The following is a 14667-nucleotide window of genomic DNA, read 5'->3' on the forward strand; positions in this document are numbered from 1 at the left end:
ACCAATTCTACAAAAAGCTCAAAGTTGAGCAAAGCTTTGGATCTTTCGATCCGTGAGAGTGGAGGAAGCGACCAATTCCCAATTTGCAAGCTTGATTCGTTCGTTCTGTTTGTCCTCGACCTAAGCTTCTTCCTGACTAACATGAATGGATCGTTTTCGGAAGATCGATGAGCTCGATCGTGTACACCGGCCCTTGATTGTGATGACACAGACGATGAGGATGATCTCGCACCGGTGATGAGAAACGATGATGGCGAACCGTCGGTGGAGCAGCGACGAGGAGATCCGGTGGTCTCGAGGGAGAAAAGGTCCGGCGGTCTCGAGAGGAGGTCCGACGGTTGAGATCGTATCCGTTTTGAGATCTTTTTTTTTTTATTTATTTATTTTTTATTCATTTCATTAAGGCTAAATAAGTAAATCAACTTGTATGAGGCTATAAAGTTTTTTTTTTTTTTTAGGATGCTGTAGATTTCTTTTTGACCATTTAATATGAGATTTTTGTCCAAGAACGAAGGAAATGAAGATGAAAATATTTAGGAGATTAGTTACATAAGAATATGAGCTGGCACTCAGTGATTGGCTTATTATTTAAACTGACGTGACATAACTAGAATTCGAAGATTAAACTCTTTTAGTATTGTAAGATATAGATTAACACAAGGTCAAAAAACCTCTAAATCCTAGTTGAGATTAAAGATATCAGCGTATCTATTTTAAAAACAATTTTAGATATTCTGTAAAATAGTTTCAACTGATTTACTTCAATATTATCCATAATTATAATATATTTAAAAATTATTAATTTATTTAAATTTACATTTATAATACATTAATTAAAAAATATAACATATTTTTTTCCGTGCTAACACTAGTATATTATAGAGTTAAGTCATCTCGGTTTCTGAATGTTAGAGGAAGATTAACCATAGAACCCCTAATGGGTTCTTAATTCATTTTAATATTTAGCTTAAGAACTTTTGTTAAGAACCTCTTCGTTTTAACTGCTCCAATGGTAGGTTCTTAATTTGGGGTTCTTAAGAAAAAATAATATTAAAGATAAATTTTATTTAAGATAAAAAATTATTTATTAAATAAAACATATTACAAAAAAATATTTTAAACATAGATTTAAAAAAAAAACATTAAAACAAAGATTAGTAAAATAAACGAGAATAATTTCAAAGAAGCATCCGAGCTCAGTTGTTGTCCTCATCACGTCCGAATTTACGCCATATATGTTCAACCAAATCAGCTTTAAGTTGTTGATGCATTTGTCTATCATGAATTATAGTTCGAACACCCATCATATTGGCGATATTTGTAGGGGTATCTGTAGAATACGTGAGATCAACATGTGAACTGCCGTTGTGTTCTTGTTGGAACTCTGAAACATCATATTGAGTGTGTCCATCTCGTTCGTCTTCTACTATTATATTATGGAGTATCATACATGCTCTCATAATCTTCCCAATTTTAACTTTATCCCAAAAAGTGCTGGATTTTTAACAATGGCAAAGCGAGCTTGCAAGACTCCAAAAGCACGCTCGACATCTTTTCGGACAGCTTCTTGATGTTGAGCAACTAAAACTGCTTTCGGTCCTAGTGGAATTGGAATAGATTGGATAAAAGTTGTCCATTTCGGATAAATACCATCGGTGAGATAGTAAACCAAATGATACTCTCTTCCATTGACAGAGTAAGTGACTTGCGGAGCTTGACCTTTTATTATGTCATCGAAAACAGGTGAGCGATCAAGAACATTGATATCATTTAAGGTACCTGGAGGTCCGAAAAACGCATGTCATATCCATAGATCATACGAAGCAACCGCCTCTAAAACGATCGTGGGTTTTCCCGAACCACGTGAATATTGACATTTCCAAGCGGTAGAACAATTTTTCCACTCCCAATGCATACAGTCGATGCTTCCAATCATCCCGGGAAATCCATGATGCTCTCCAATATCAAGGAGACGTTGAAGATCAGCCGTTGTTTGTCTTCTTAGGTACTCATCGCCGAAAAAATTTATTATTCCTTCGACAAAATTTTCCAAACATGACTGTTGGACCCAATTTTGGTCAATACCATAATGGGCTGCGGTCAAAGGCATGGGCCTTAAAGGGCCGGAGCCCGTAGCAAGGATACGAACTCGAGAAGGAGTCACCGAGGTCGTGGAGATCGTGCAACAAGAAGCTGAGATAGCGGAGCTACCACAGAGGTCTCGAAGTCAGCTTACTATAAAGGAAGAACAATGGAAACAGAAGAGGACACGTTGAAAACCCTAGAGAGAGCTATACACTTACACCGATCTTGTTGTCTTCCCACTTTTAGATTCTTTCTTTACCGATCTCATTTGTATCACTCAATCTAGTTCAATCCATTTTCACCTACTGGAAACTATTCAACATCGTTGTGTTCTAAAGATATCGTTGCCTACATCATTTGTCTTCCCTAGATCAAACCCAGATCACTATCAAAAACTTTGTGTAGATTTTAGGTTCTACATTTTGGCGCCGACTGTGGGGAAGATAAACGAAAACATCTTTGCAAAGAAACCGATCTAAGTTTCCTAAGCGCGACTATGGATCCCAACCAAACCACCGGAACCACGCCTTCGGGAGTCAACGATATCGATCCTATCGGACCCGACTCGGGAGCCGGAGTGACCCAAACTGGGTTAACGAGAGCCAATGATGCGACCGAAACAGCTCCAACACAACGAATCCCTCCAATCGGGACTTCGAGTCAAGATTGATCTCTTCCGATCAACCAGACGTCGATCCCGGAACGAGCTGGAGCTCGAGTTTGGAACCACCCCGGAGATAGATCATCCTCCGACGACCTAACCCGATCCCAATCCAGTCCGATTTCACCGACTCCTCTAGCCTAAACCCGAGGAGAACTAACCGAACTCCAAGGAATGATGACAACTCTAATCGGTGAGATTCGTAGTCAAATGATCGCAAACCAAGCCATTGCTAATAGACTGGACCAAGCAGAAAGGGAACTCGCAGAGCATCGAACTGCAAACATTTGGGAAAGAAATCAAACGCCCCTCGATCCGTTAAGGGCGACGTCCAACCCCCAAAGCACCGGACTGTTCGGCACTCCAAAGATCCCAAGCGCTTGATCTGGACGCTACACGGGAGAAAATTCACAACGACCCCTGCCGCAGGGCATGACCCACCGAAGCTTAAGCTACAGTGGATTGGACGAAATCGACACTGGACTCCAACGCCCACGAAGCACTCCGATCTAATTCCAGAACGGATCGATGGAGAGGCAGGGGGAGCCAAGGACACAAATCTCACCACCAAACCATTCTATCCCCAAGAATCGAACTCCATCCGCGACGAGGACCTTCCATCAAGCGGGGTTCGATAACCCAACGGAACAAGCTCGGAGACACGACCTTCGCGGTCCCGTGCGAAACTGGAACCTTCCAGAATTATATTGAAAGGAACGAGTTCTGCTCCCGATACATGCGATCGTGCACATGGCGACGAGTTCTGCTCCAGATAACCCCATTCACAAACAGAATCGTCGGCGTAAGGCTCCATCACGTCGGGAAACTGAAATTCTCCGAATACGCCGGAAACTCCGACCGAAGGCCCATGTACGAGCCTTCCGTTTAGCAATATCAAGAGCACACCTCACCGACAACAAAAAAGAAGCAGGTTATTGCCGATTCTTCGCCGAGAACCTCACCGGGGCCGCCCTCGAGTGGTTCGCAGGATTAGAAGAAAATTCAATCGACAATTTCACCCAGTTGGTATCTACGTTCCTCAAACAGTACTAAGTCTTCATAGAGACAAGAGTTACCGAAGCAGGTCTCTGGAATCTCAAACAAGCGCCTTTCGAGCCATTAAGAGCATACATAAACAAATTCCGAGAAAGCAAGGCCAAGATCTCACATCCGAACGAAGTCATTGCCCTCGCGGCGTTAAAGAATGGCTTCTGGTTCTCATCCAAATTCAGGGAAGAACTGGCGGTACGAGCACCTATCTCGTTGGACGACGCCCTACACCGAGCCTCTTATTTTGTCACCTACGAGGAGGAGGTCGCAGCCTTGAAAGAACAGTATAGAGCGAACAAGAACAGCACAACCAAAAAAAACCTGCTACTCCTAAAGAACCGACCACCAAAGGGCAACATTCCTACGCAATAAATAATTCGCCGCAAAAGTCTTCAACATACGACCTTAGCAAATACTGCGCTTTCCATGATCGCAAGGGCCACTCAACCGAAGAATGTCGAGCCACACTTCGCAATCAAAACGAAAATAAGAAAACTAACGAAGAAGCCGGAGAAGAAGAAGAAGATCCAGTGACTCCGAAATCCAACCGAAAGGCCAAAGTCCCAACAAACAAAAGAGGCAGGGAGATCGAGTAGGAATCACTGAGCTCTCCACCCCCAGCCCCGAAGAAAAGAGTCGACATGATTTCATGGGGGCAGAACAGCAACACAACCGACGAAGTCAAGAGCCAAACCTAAGGAAAAATCCTCTTTGAGATCTCGGTAGCGATCCGCACATTGGAAAATCCGTGTCACTCCATACAACCCAAACACAAAGCCTCCTTACGTAAAAATCTCTAACTTCAAGCGAAAGAACGAAATGACCAAGATTTGCGAGTGCTGGAGAAACCGACTCAAAAAAAGGACAGAATGCAGACCCTCAATCGCAATCTATCTGGGGGGCAGATACACTACCGACCAGCACTTACTAAAAGGTGGAATTTCCCAGCCCACAAAGTGCACAAAAAACGGATCGACTTCATTTACGGAGGCTATAAATTCTGCAATTCGGTCAACTCAATCAAAGCATACCAACGGAGAGCAGAAAACAACATAGGAATTAGAGAGCCCCTGTCGGGTCCCGATCACGAAATCACCTTCAACGAAAACGAAACCGCATACCTCGATAAACCACACGACGATGCTCTCGTCATACGAATCGACGTCGGTGGCTGCGAACTATCCCGAGTAATGATCGACACCGGAAGCTCGGCCGATGTCCTCTTCTACGAGGCGTTTAAAAAATGGGATTCACTAAAGCACTCCTAAAGCAAGAGCGAACTCCCCTCATCGGCTTCGCAGGAGAGACCACCTATTCTCTCAGATCGATCGAGCTCGCGGTAACCGCTGGAGAAATCAGAAAAATCGTAGAATTCATCGTGATAGACCGTCCAGCCCCATTCAACGCAATCCTTGGGAGACCTTGGCTATCCAGCATAAAGGCAGCCCCCTCGACATATCACCAATGCCTGAAATTTCCAACCTCGAAAGGAGTCGAAACTATCAGAGGAAGCCAGAAGAACTCCAGGACATGCTACCTCGCGAGCTTTAAGGACATCGAGCAACACCCTTAATCAGGCAGCCAAAATTAACTACAGACGTACCTACGTACACGAACAATTGAACAACAGACCCTATCCTGGGAAAATAATCGAACTACGTTATGACTTGATCCCTCGACGACGGTACGTAGGCAACTCACGACACGAGTCCAGTCACCTTCCACCTACAGAACTCAAAGTGGGCATATCGCAACACCCGAAGAACAACGGCACAACAATATCAAAAACGGCCTTCTTTTCACAAATATGTAACGAAACAGAATCCGACATCCTAATAAATACAGTTCTCAGACATTCGAACACACCAGACTTCTCGAGTCAGAAAATCGCATAACTGCGATAGTTGACCAAAACCAGGACCCTGATCAAGTCCTCGGTTGCGGCCAACTCCGCCAACAAGCGCGACAAAACTAGCTAACAAAATCTTTTGTTACATCGAAACAGTCGATAAAAGTATCTACAACAAATCGACACATGGCCCCAAAAGATCGGCCCCACATAAAACATAAAAATGGTAACAAATAAATCGGGACCCACGATCCCTTCTTTATTAAATAAAAAATAATAAAGCAACAAAAGGCAGAGGAAAAAACAAAGAAAGTCCCTAAAGCTACTCTTCGATGCTGAATTCACCATCCTCAAAGCGATCACCCGAGCACTTCGCCACGTCATCCGCCGCAGAAGGGACCTTATCGAAGAAATCCTCCGGCAGATCCTCTGAAATCTGAGGCAGGTCGAGCTTCCCAACGGAGAAATCCGAAGTTGCCATCACATCGACCTCAGACCCAAGCTCGATCTCCTTCGCTCGAAGCCGCAACAACTCATCCGAAGCTAGGAGATTGTTGTTCATGATCTCCTTCAAGAGATCTATATTTGCCATGACTTCCCGAAGACGAGCGTCACAATCAGTTGCAGCCTTCTTCTTTTCCCATTTCTCCTTCAGAGAGACTAGCACATCCAGATAGCTATCCACCATAGTCTTTTTGGCCTCATGAGTCGCGCGGCGAAGGTCGTCAGAAAACTTATTGGCAGAAGATTCAACCTTCGCTTCCAAAAAGGAAACTTGCTCGAGGGCCGACTTCCTTTCGTTGCTCACAACTCGCAGACGAGCTTCGAGCGAAGCAGCCTGATTCCCTAGCTTTTTAGCGGCAGCTAGTTGAGCAGCATTGGCACGCTCCCGGTCTTGAGCCATCTTTAGACCGAGATTTAGCTCACGAACGACCTTCTTTATTTCATAAAGTTCGTCAGAACGCGAAACATCTTGCAGGCGTTTTTCTAAAGTCGCCGCAAACTCGTTGTTAGCCTCCATAGCCTGAAACATGACAAATCAGTACAGACAAAACGAACCAAAGATTCGACAAGGACCAAATTTCAAAAGGAACGACCTTGGCATGAGCCACAGCCATCTTTACGTAAGCCTCGCACTCCGTCATATTACGCAGAGAGGGAAGCGGACATCCAGCAGGTTTGAAGTGCCTCACCAAATGAGCAACACTATTCTGATCTTCCGTAATAGGACAATCCTTGGAATGCGAGAACTGCCAGTGGAACGGCTTAGCAACAGCCGCTTCGCCCGAGACACCAAGACGACGATCCGAAGCATTCGTTTTAGCCTTTTTCGGAGGACGATCACGCCCCTCCAAACCCGTTGGGCTACTCGACTTAATGCGAGCAACAGATTTTTCACCCTCGGGGTCTTTGGCCCCTTGGGTTGAAGGCCACAGAAGTTGGGTCTCCTCACGAAAAACTTCTGTGAGCACATCACTCACATCTCCGTTTTGTCTACCAGGTCGAGTTCGTACCCTATCGGAATCGTGAGAGTTCGATCTTCTCGAAGTCATATTCCTTTAGCGAACAAAAACGAAACTAAATGAGATACTATGAAGAATCCTAGAACAAAGCCAGAGGTTTATAGGGATCGGAACCTCGCTATATCTCAACAACCCGAACAAAAAGAATCTTGAAAGCTAAGGAAACAGGGATATTCCAAAATATTATGCTTATCCATTAAAAGATATCCAAGATATCAAGATCAAAGATCGTCAAAAACAAAAATATATTAAACAAAAAAAACTAACTAGAAACAGAATCATTGGGGACAGACGACCCCCCGACTTGATCCACCGAATCATCTGAGACTTGAGGAAGATCGAGCTTGGAGATCGACCAATCCGGCACGGCGGCTAGGGCGACAAGATCCTCGCAGTCTCCTTCCATTCCCTTTAATCGTGCAAGCTCCACATCCACAGTCAGGCCCCCATCCTTGAGCTCGTTCAGGAGATCGATGTTGGCGGTCACTTCTTGTAGCCAGATCTCAACAGACACTTCCTTCTTCTTGCTCGCCCACCTATCATTCAAAGACTCAAGAACTTCCCGATACTTTGCCGCAATATCGCGACGAGCAATACGAGAAGCGCAGCGAATGTTCCGATTTCTCTCGACCTCGAGCGCCGCAATTCTTGCGATGAACTCTCCTCCAGTCTTCAGTCAAAGCTTCGATCTTTTCGGCATCCTTCTTCCCTTCTCGCTTGGTGACTTCGAGCTCCTTCGAAAGCCTCTTGATCTCAAAACCAATACTCTCGATTTCCTTGTCGTTCCGAGAAGCCACGACATGATCCTCCATCGTCACGACATACTCATTAAAAGCTTCCATCACCTGAGAACAAAATGGAAATGAGCAAATACCACAAAACAGCTTTACAAATAGAATGAAGGCGAGAGACGAACCTTAGAGCTCGCCACAGCAACCTTGGCGTACGCTTCCTTCTCGACTAAGGAAGCGAGAGATGGGAGACGACAACCCACGGACCTCATGCGACCAGCGAGGGATATTAAGTCGCTTTGGGCCGCAAACGAAGAACCATCTCCCTCAGAAACAAACCTATGACGAGATGGACCGGGCAAGGCACCTTCCGATGACCGTCGTCGCTTAGGAGTCGCCTCCACGGTCTCGTCTTCTGAGCCAGGACTCAACGAGACAGAAGGTAGAGTCTCTCGTGGAACATCTTCTTCATCGGAATCATGAATCGAGATCAAGGGAGATTTTCCGGAAGCTCGGTCCCTCGATGCAAACCCAGAAGTTCGAAACGACGATCTCCTCACAAGTTGTCTAGTTCGTCGATCTGAAGACTGGGTCTGAACAGAAGGAGTCGCTACCATCTCCTGGGAGTGTTCGGCCTCGTCTTTAGACTCCTCGACCAAAGGAGCTCTGCCGGTCCCCGCCGGCAAGGCGAAGGCAGTTTGAATCCGAGTTCGATCAAAAGTAGACCAGTCCGAAGGACCCTCATCAGATCGCGGATCTCATCTGACCTTGAAGAGCTTCCAGAAGGAACTGAATCAAACGAAAATAAACAAAAATTTTAGTCTTCGACTCCTCAAACAAAGAAATCATCAACACATAGGCAAAAGAAAACTAACCGATATTCTCGGCCCAACGCCGGGGAAGCTTGGAGAAGTCGAAGTCACCCATAGACGCTAGATCCATCTTTAAAACCAAAAATTGCTCGCGCCACTTCTCGTCGCGATAAGGGATGTCCTCGATGACGAGGCGACCTGGGCGCGGAGACACGAGGAAAGTACCAGGGTTCTGCTTATTCCGCTTCACCAGAACGAGCTGATAAAACTCGCTAAGACCAAAAGCAAGACCCTCCTCCCTAGCCTTAACCAAGAAGGCGACAAGATGTCTAAGAAAATTCGGGAGAAGCTGGGTAAGCGATAACCCTAGCTCCCCCAGGACCTCGAGTATTTGCTCCGGAATCGGGAAGGTAATACCGCAGGAATGAAAGAATGAAAGATAAGCTCCGTAGTAGCCTTCTCTCACGGTTTCGGGAGTCTCATGCGTGCCAACCAAGTCGAGGACGACGGAACGGTCAACCCATACATATTGTAAAGGTTCTCGAGATCATCGGCTGTAGTAGTCGGATGAGGGAAATTGAAAGACGAACACATCTTAAGCTCAAAGAACAGAAAGATTCAGAGCAAAGGAGAAAGAGACGAGAAAGAAGAAGTGGGGGTGAGGTAAAAAGAAGATCCTCTACGTATATATAAGCCACCTTAACGGCTCTATCATCGCTATAAGGAAAAGCAATTATGACCTAGCCTATGCCCTAGCGGCGGCTATAGTAGCCGTTACCGATTAAAATAATAATTAAAAAAAACGCGTCAACGAACGGCTTTTTTCGAAAACAATCATTAAAACCGAATCCGAGCGATATCAGTTATCAAACGAGAAGACCCGGGTCAAAAGACAACCGCTCCTTTTCCTTTTCGATCAAATCAAAAGAGGTTGGGGAACAAATGTTGGACCCAATTTTGGTCAATACCATAATGGGCCGCGGTCAAAGGCATGAGCCTTAAAGGGTCGGAGCCCGTAGCAAGGATACAAACTCGAGAAGGAGTCGCCGAGGTCGCGAAGATCGTGCAACAAGAAGCTGAGATCGCGGAGCTACCAAAGAGGTCTCGAAGTCAGCTTACTATAAAGGAAGAGGAATGGAAACAGAAGAGGACACATTGAAAACCCTAGAGAGAGCTATACACTTACACCGATCTTGCTGTCTTCCCACTTTTAGATTCTTTCTTTACCGATCTCGTTTGTATCACTCGATCTAGTTCAATCCATTGTATTTGATCTTATTCATCAATAAAGTCCATTTTCACCTACTGGAAACTATTTAACATCGTTGTGTTCGCCTACATCATTTATCTTCCCTAGATCCAACCCCGATCACTATCAAATACTTTGTGTAGATTTTAGGTTCTACAATGACCGAGTAGTAGTTGAACCGAGTTGGAGGTATTCGTCAACCGCATCAGCCGGATTACCATATGCCAAGACACGAATAGCTGCTGCACATTTTTGAAGTGTAAAGAGACCAAGTCTTCCGAGACCATCTTTTTTTGTTGAAAGAATTCCATTTCATTGGAGAGTCGATCAACAATTTTCATGAACAACGGCTTGTTCATTCTAAATCGTCGGCGGAATAGATTATCAGAGTTTGTTGGAGTTTCACTGAAATAATCATTCCACAGGCGAACATTGCCTGCTTCACGATTCCTTTCGATATAAACTCATTTTTTCCTTCTTCTCCTTTCTTCTTGTTGATCACCAAAATTAGTTAAAATATTGTCGAACGTTTGATCGAAATATTGATCAAAGTGTTGATCAAAATTTTCATCTTCTAGTTCGTCAAAGTTATTATGAGAAGAATATGCCATAAAGAATAATGAGAAGAAGAAGAGGTGATATAAGCAACAAGATGAGTTTGGTAACTTTGGAAAAAGATAAAAGCAACAAGATGGTGGAGAAGAAGTATGGAGGAAGAAAGAGAAGTTTGGAATGGAGAAGAAGTATGGAGGAAGAACGAGAAGTTTGGAATGAGAGATCATATGGAACAACAATACTTTAAATACAAAAGAGATCATAAAATATTTGATGTTTTATGGAACAACACATGACACAAGACACGACTTATGGAACGACACAAGACACGACTTATGGAACAACACATGACACAAACATACATAAAATACACTCTCATTGCTTCTCCTTTACAACTCCGTGATACAAACATACAAAAAGACACTCCCATTGCTTGTCCTTTACAACTCCGTGACACATTCATACAAAAGACACTCTCATTGCTTGTCCTTTACAACACAACACCGTGAACCCAAAACAACAGAAGCAACAGACAGCTTCTGCTTCAATAATACACACCATAAGACAACAGACAGCTTGTGATCCACGCGTGTTTGCCCTGCAAATATTCACACAACAAGACAATAACATCAGACCAAGAATAAGTTAACAAGGCTAGAACAAACAACAAGCAACAAACAACATTTTTATTATTCAAACAGAGACACGATCATGAGAAGAACAACACAAACATTTTTATTATTCAAACAGAAAAACAGAGACACGATCATGAGAAGAACAAACAACAAACAACAAACAAGCACACATCAACAACTTAATAAAAGCAAATCTGAAACTGCTTCTTCTACTAGAACTAATTAGAGAGCAACTTAGTAATGAGCTTCTTCTTCAGATCTTCTTCATACTCAGCTAGCTCTTGTTTAGCGATTAATGAGTCAAGTAGCCTCATCTTCGAGAGCCTCTCTTTGACAGCCAAATCCTCTTTCTTGATGTTCCACATAATCTGAAACTCATTCACAGCCAAATCCTCCTTTTTATTACCACGGCCCTTTGAAGCCTTAACACCAGGTGGTCGGATGGTAGCTTGCTTATCTTCACCAGTGGTGGTTTCAAATGCGTGAGAGCTTGATGATTGTGCACAGTCATCGAGCTTCCTTCTTTTAGCGCTGCCTTCGGTTTTAGAACTAGACAACTCACACCATTTATGGTCATTCCTCAAGTCCTTCCATGCATGCTCTAGTGTGAACTTCTTTTTGTGGTTGTTGTAGAAGATCTCATGCGCAAGTTTCAGAACATCATTTTAATTCTGGCCGCTACTCTTCTCCCTACTTGCAGCTTCATACGCCCCACAAAACTTGTTCACTTGGTCGTTGATCTTCTGCCAACGCTGCTTACAATGACTAGCCTCTCGAGCTCCAGAACCTGCCACCTTGGGACTTGCCGCGAAGTATGCAGCTATCCTTTTCCAGAACGCACCAGCTCTTTACTCATTAGCTACAACTGGATCTTTGCTTGTATTTAACCAAGCGCTGATGAGAGCTACGTCATCTATAGGCGTCCATGTCCTCCTTTCCTTCCGCTCTGCAGGAGTTTCTTCTTCCGTTGCTTGACTGCTAAAGACAGGAAATTGGGAGGAAGAAACTTTGACACTGTCTTGAACAAATCCAAAGACAGTGTCTTGCTGACTATTCAGCAGGTCAACAAAGTTTGACCTCGGCCTATATGAATTGGAATCCATATCCGAATGTCTCAAGAAAGAATGAAAAGAGCTGTGTTTTAGATAGAAGGAAGAGAAGAATGATATTTTTTTTATAGAAGAGAAGAAGAAAAGAAGGAAAGAAGCATTGATCACCATTGATGAAAGCGTTCATAACACCCAACCATTTCGAGAAGACATTTATCTAACACATTAAGTTTGAGCTCGCACTTCAACTTTGATTTCTATCTAACTTCTTACATCTATTTATTACCTAAGACAGTGTTCAATATATCACTAACCACAACATTAATTACCCTGTGTTTAATTCATACCAAAGGCACAATCAATCCAGTTCAGAACACTGTCGAAATCAACATTATTCAGAGCCTAACAAAATATTTATCAAACTTTCAATCTATCTAAGTTATAAAAGATAGAAAATGTACCTCTATGAAATAGTAGTCGAGCGTTGATGTCTGTTGATCCGCACCATCTTGATCCGAACCATCTTAGAAGAAGCTTGATGTCTCTTGATCCGCACTATCTTGGTCCAAACCATCTTAGACGAAGCTTGATGTCTGTTGATCCGTTGTCTGTTGATCCGACCATCTCGACACACATAGAAAATAACCAAATCAAAATGGATCAGAGGTGACCAATTTATTAATCACGAGACATAAACAAACAGAAGAGACAGATCATATGAAGCAAACAGATCAAAATAACTAAGAAAGACGACAATCTAAGACATGCATCAATTGAGAGATTCAAACATAAAAGTACATAGCTTTAACCTTTCGATTCGTCGAGGTGAGGCGTGAAGAGAGAGATAGAGGTTTGCCACCGTCGAGGAGAGCCGTCGGGCCACCGAGAGAGATGCCTCGATTCTTCGCCGAGGAGAGATGAAGAATCAGACTCGGAGTGTTGGAAGAGAGAAAGAGAGTCGCGGAGTCGTCGATCAAAACGAGATAAACAACGACTCCTCCGACACAGACGCCGAACCAATCGTTGAGACTTCGAGGAAGACCGGTGGATTCGACGAGGAGAGGTAGAGAGACGCGGAGTCGTCGATCAAATCGAGAGAAACGACAAGTCCTCTGACATAGACGCCGAACCGATCGTTGAGACTTCGTGATTCTCCGGCGGATTCGACGAGGAAAGGTAGAGAGACGCGATTTCGTGTGCGAGAGGGAGAGACGCCGAGTTCTTTTCTCGAAAGAGAGAGACAGTTCTTTTGTCGAAAGAGAGAGAGAGAGAGACGCATGACACAACACGTGTCCCACAAGAAGCAATTCTTCTAACCCCTGATTAAGAATTGCTTCTTCCCATTTAACCTATTTTCCTTTTAATTTAAATCCTAATTAAACTAAGACCCCCCAATAAGCAACCCGGTTGATCATGGTCTTTTAGTGTAACGACCCGGATTCTTAAGAAAAAAAAATATCGGGTTTCTTTTTCTATTAATTTAATTTCTCTAAACCGACCTGTTTTTTTTTTTTTTTGTAAAATCTCGGGTTTCTTTTTCTATTAATTAAATTTCTCTAAACCGAGCTGTTTTTTTTTTTTTTTTAAGTAATTATCTCAACGTTTTGTTTTCGTTTGCCAAACCGGTAGGTTTATCTTAATTAATTATTTTTACCTAGCTATATATATATTCATATGTATCTCCACCCTCTTCCTTACCCTAGCCGCACACGTCTCCTTAAATGGCGATCAAAAGAGGAAGCCACTACAATGTTTATTAATCGTGTTTTATTTGCGTTGTGTCTGTTCTTTTCCGATCTGGTGGGTTGTTGCGAGAAGTAAAGATCCATGGTGAAACCCTAATTTACCTTAGTCATCAAGTCAATTCGTTTGTTTTCTGATCTGCTTCCGATTCTCTATTTTGGCTAAGGAGAGGGCTATTCTGTTAAATCATGTACTAGTGTAACTCTTTTTATGGTAGTTTAGATTTCAAAACGTGATCCGTCTATTTGAATCGAGTCTTTCTGAGTTTTGTTTGGTAGTTAATTTATCCAATGTTAACCGGAATTGTTTGATGTTAAGTGATGATATATATATATATATAGTTATACGGTAAGGACTATGTGGTGGGTGTGGGGGCCCGAAGAGATCTGGGCTAGCGATGCATATGAGTACGGGGGCCCAGATTTATTTGAGCTAGCAACGTATAGAGTGTGGAGGGGGGGGGGGGGGGGGGGGGGGGGGGCACAGAGACATCTGAGCTAGCGACGCATATTGGATGAGTACGGGGGACCCAGAGACGTCTGAGCTAGCGACGTATATTTGGTGTGGTGCGGGATGCAGAAACATTTGCATATCGACGCATAGTGGTGCAGTGCGGGGGTCCAAAGATGTCTATGGACTAACGATGCATATTATAATATTGTATATCCGTATTAGGAGAATACCGGATGTGTGGAGTAGCTATGTACCATCAGCGCATTGTTTAT

The 14667-nt window shown here is 43.5% G+C and overlaps 2 protein-coding genes across 2 annotated transcripts; both read right to left on the minus strand.

Moving 5' to 3' along the window:
- Positions 1–390: 390 nt before the first annotated feature.
- Positions 391–8651, minus strand: LOC125584465. The gene is made up of 2 exons (XM_048752956.1): positions 8085–8651; positions 391–8013 (listed from the first exon to the last, which is right to left on the minus strand). Exons 1-2 carry the CDS (start codon positions 8514–8516, stop codon positions 7720–7722), a joined length of 726 nt encoding a protein of 241 aa, XP_048608913.1. The 5' UTR covers positions 8517–8651; the 3' UTR covers positions 391–7719.
- A 2717-nt stretch (positions 8652–11368) lies between these two features.
- LOC106404256 lies at positions 11369–12253 on the minus strand. The gene is made up of 3 exons (XM_048749704.1): positions 12039–12253; positions 11845–11975; positions 11369–11685 (listed from the first exon to the last, which is right to left on the minus strand). Exons 1-3 carry the CDS (start codon positions 12251–12253, stop codon positions 11369–11371), a joined length of 663 nt encoding a protein of 220 aa, XP_048605661.1.
- Positions 12254–14667: the final 2414 nt, after the last annotated feature.

Source organism: Brassica napus, chromosome C3 (assembly GCF_020379485.1).
Source record: "Brassica napus cultivar Da-Ae chromosome C3, Da-Ae, whole genome shotgun sequence".
NCBI classification, from domain to species: Eukaryota; Viridiplantae; Streptophyta; class Magnoliopsida; order Brassicales; family Brassicaceae; genus Brassica; species Brassica napus.

Excerpts from the sequence above, each read along its gene's own strand:
- LOC125584465 (XM_048752956.1), bottom strand. The coding sequence starts at position 8,516 with ATGGTAGCGACTCCTTCTGTTCAGACCCAGTCTTCAGATCGACGAACT. Across the intron at positions 8,014-8,084 it reads TTGCTGTGGCGAGCTCTAAG|GTGATGGAAGCTTTTAATGA; the intron begins GTTCGTCTCTCG and ends TTTTGTTCTCAG.
- LOC106404256 (XM_048749704.1), bottom strand. The coding sequence starts at position 12,253 with ATGGATTCCAATTCATATAGGCCGAGGTCAAACTTTGTTGACCTGCTG. Across the intron at positions 11,976-12,038 it reads GTAGCTCTCATCAGCGCTTG|GATAGCTGCATACTTCGCGG; the intron begins GTTAAATACAAG and ends GTTCTGGAAAAG. Across the intron at positions 11,686-11,844 it reads TGGGGCGTATGAAGCTGCAA|GCAGCGCTAAAAGAAGGAAG; the intron begins GTAGGGAGAAGA and ends CTAAAACCGAAG.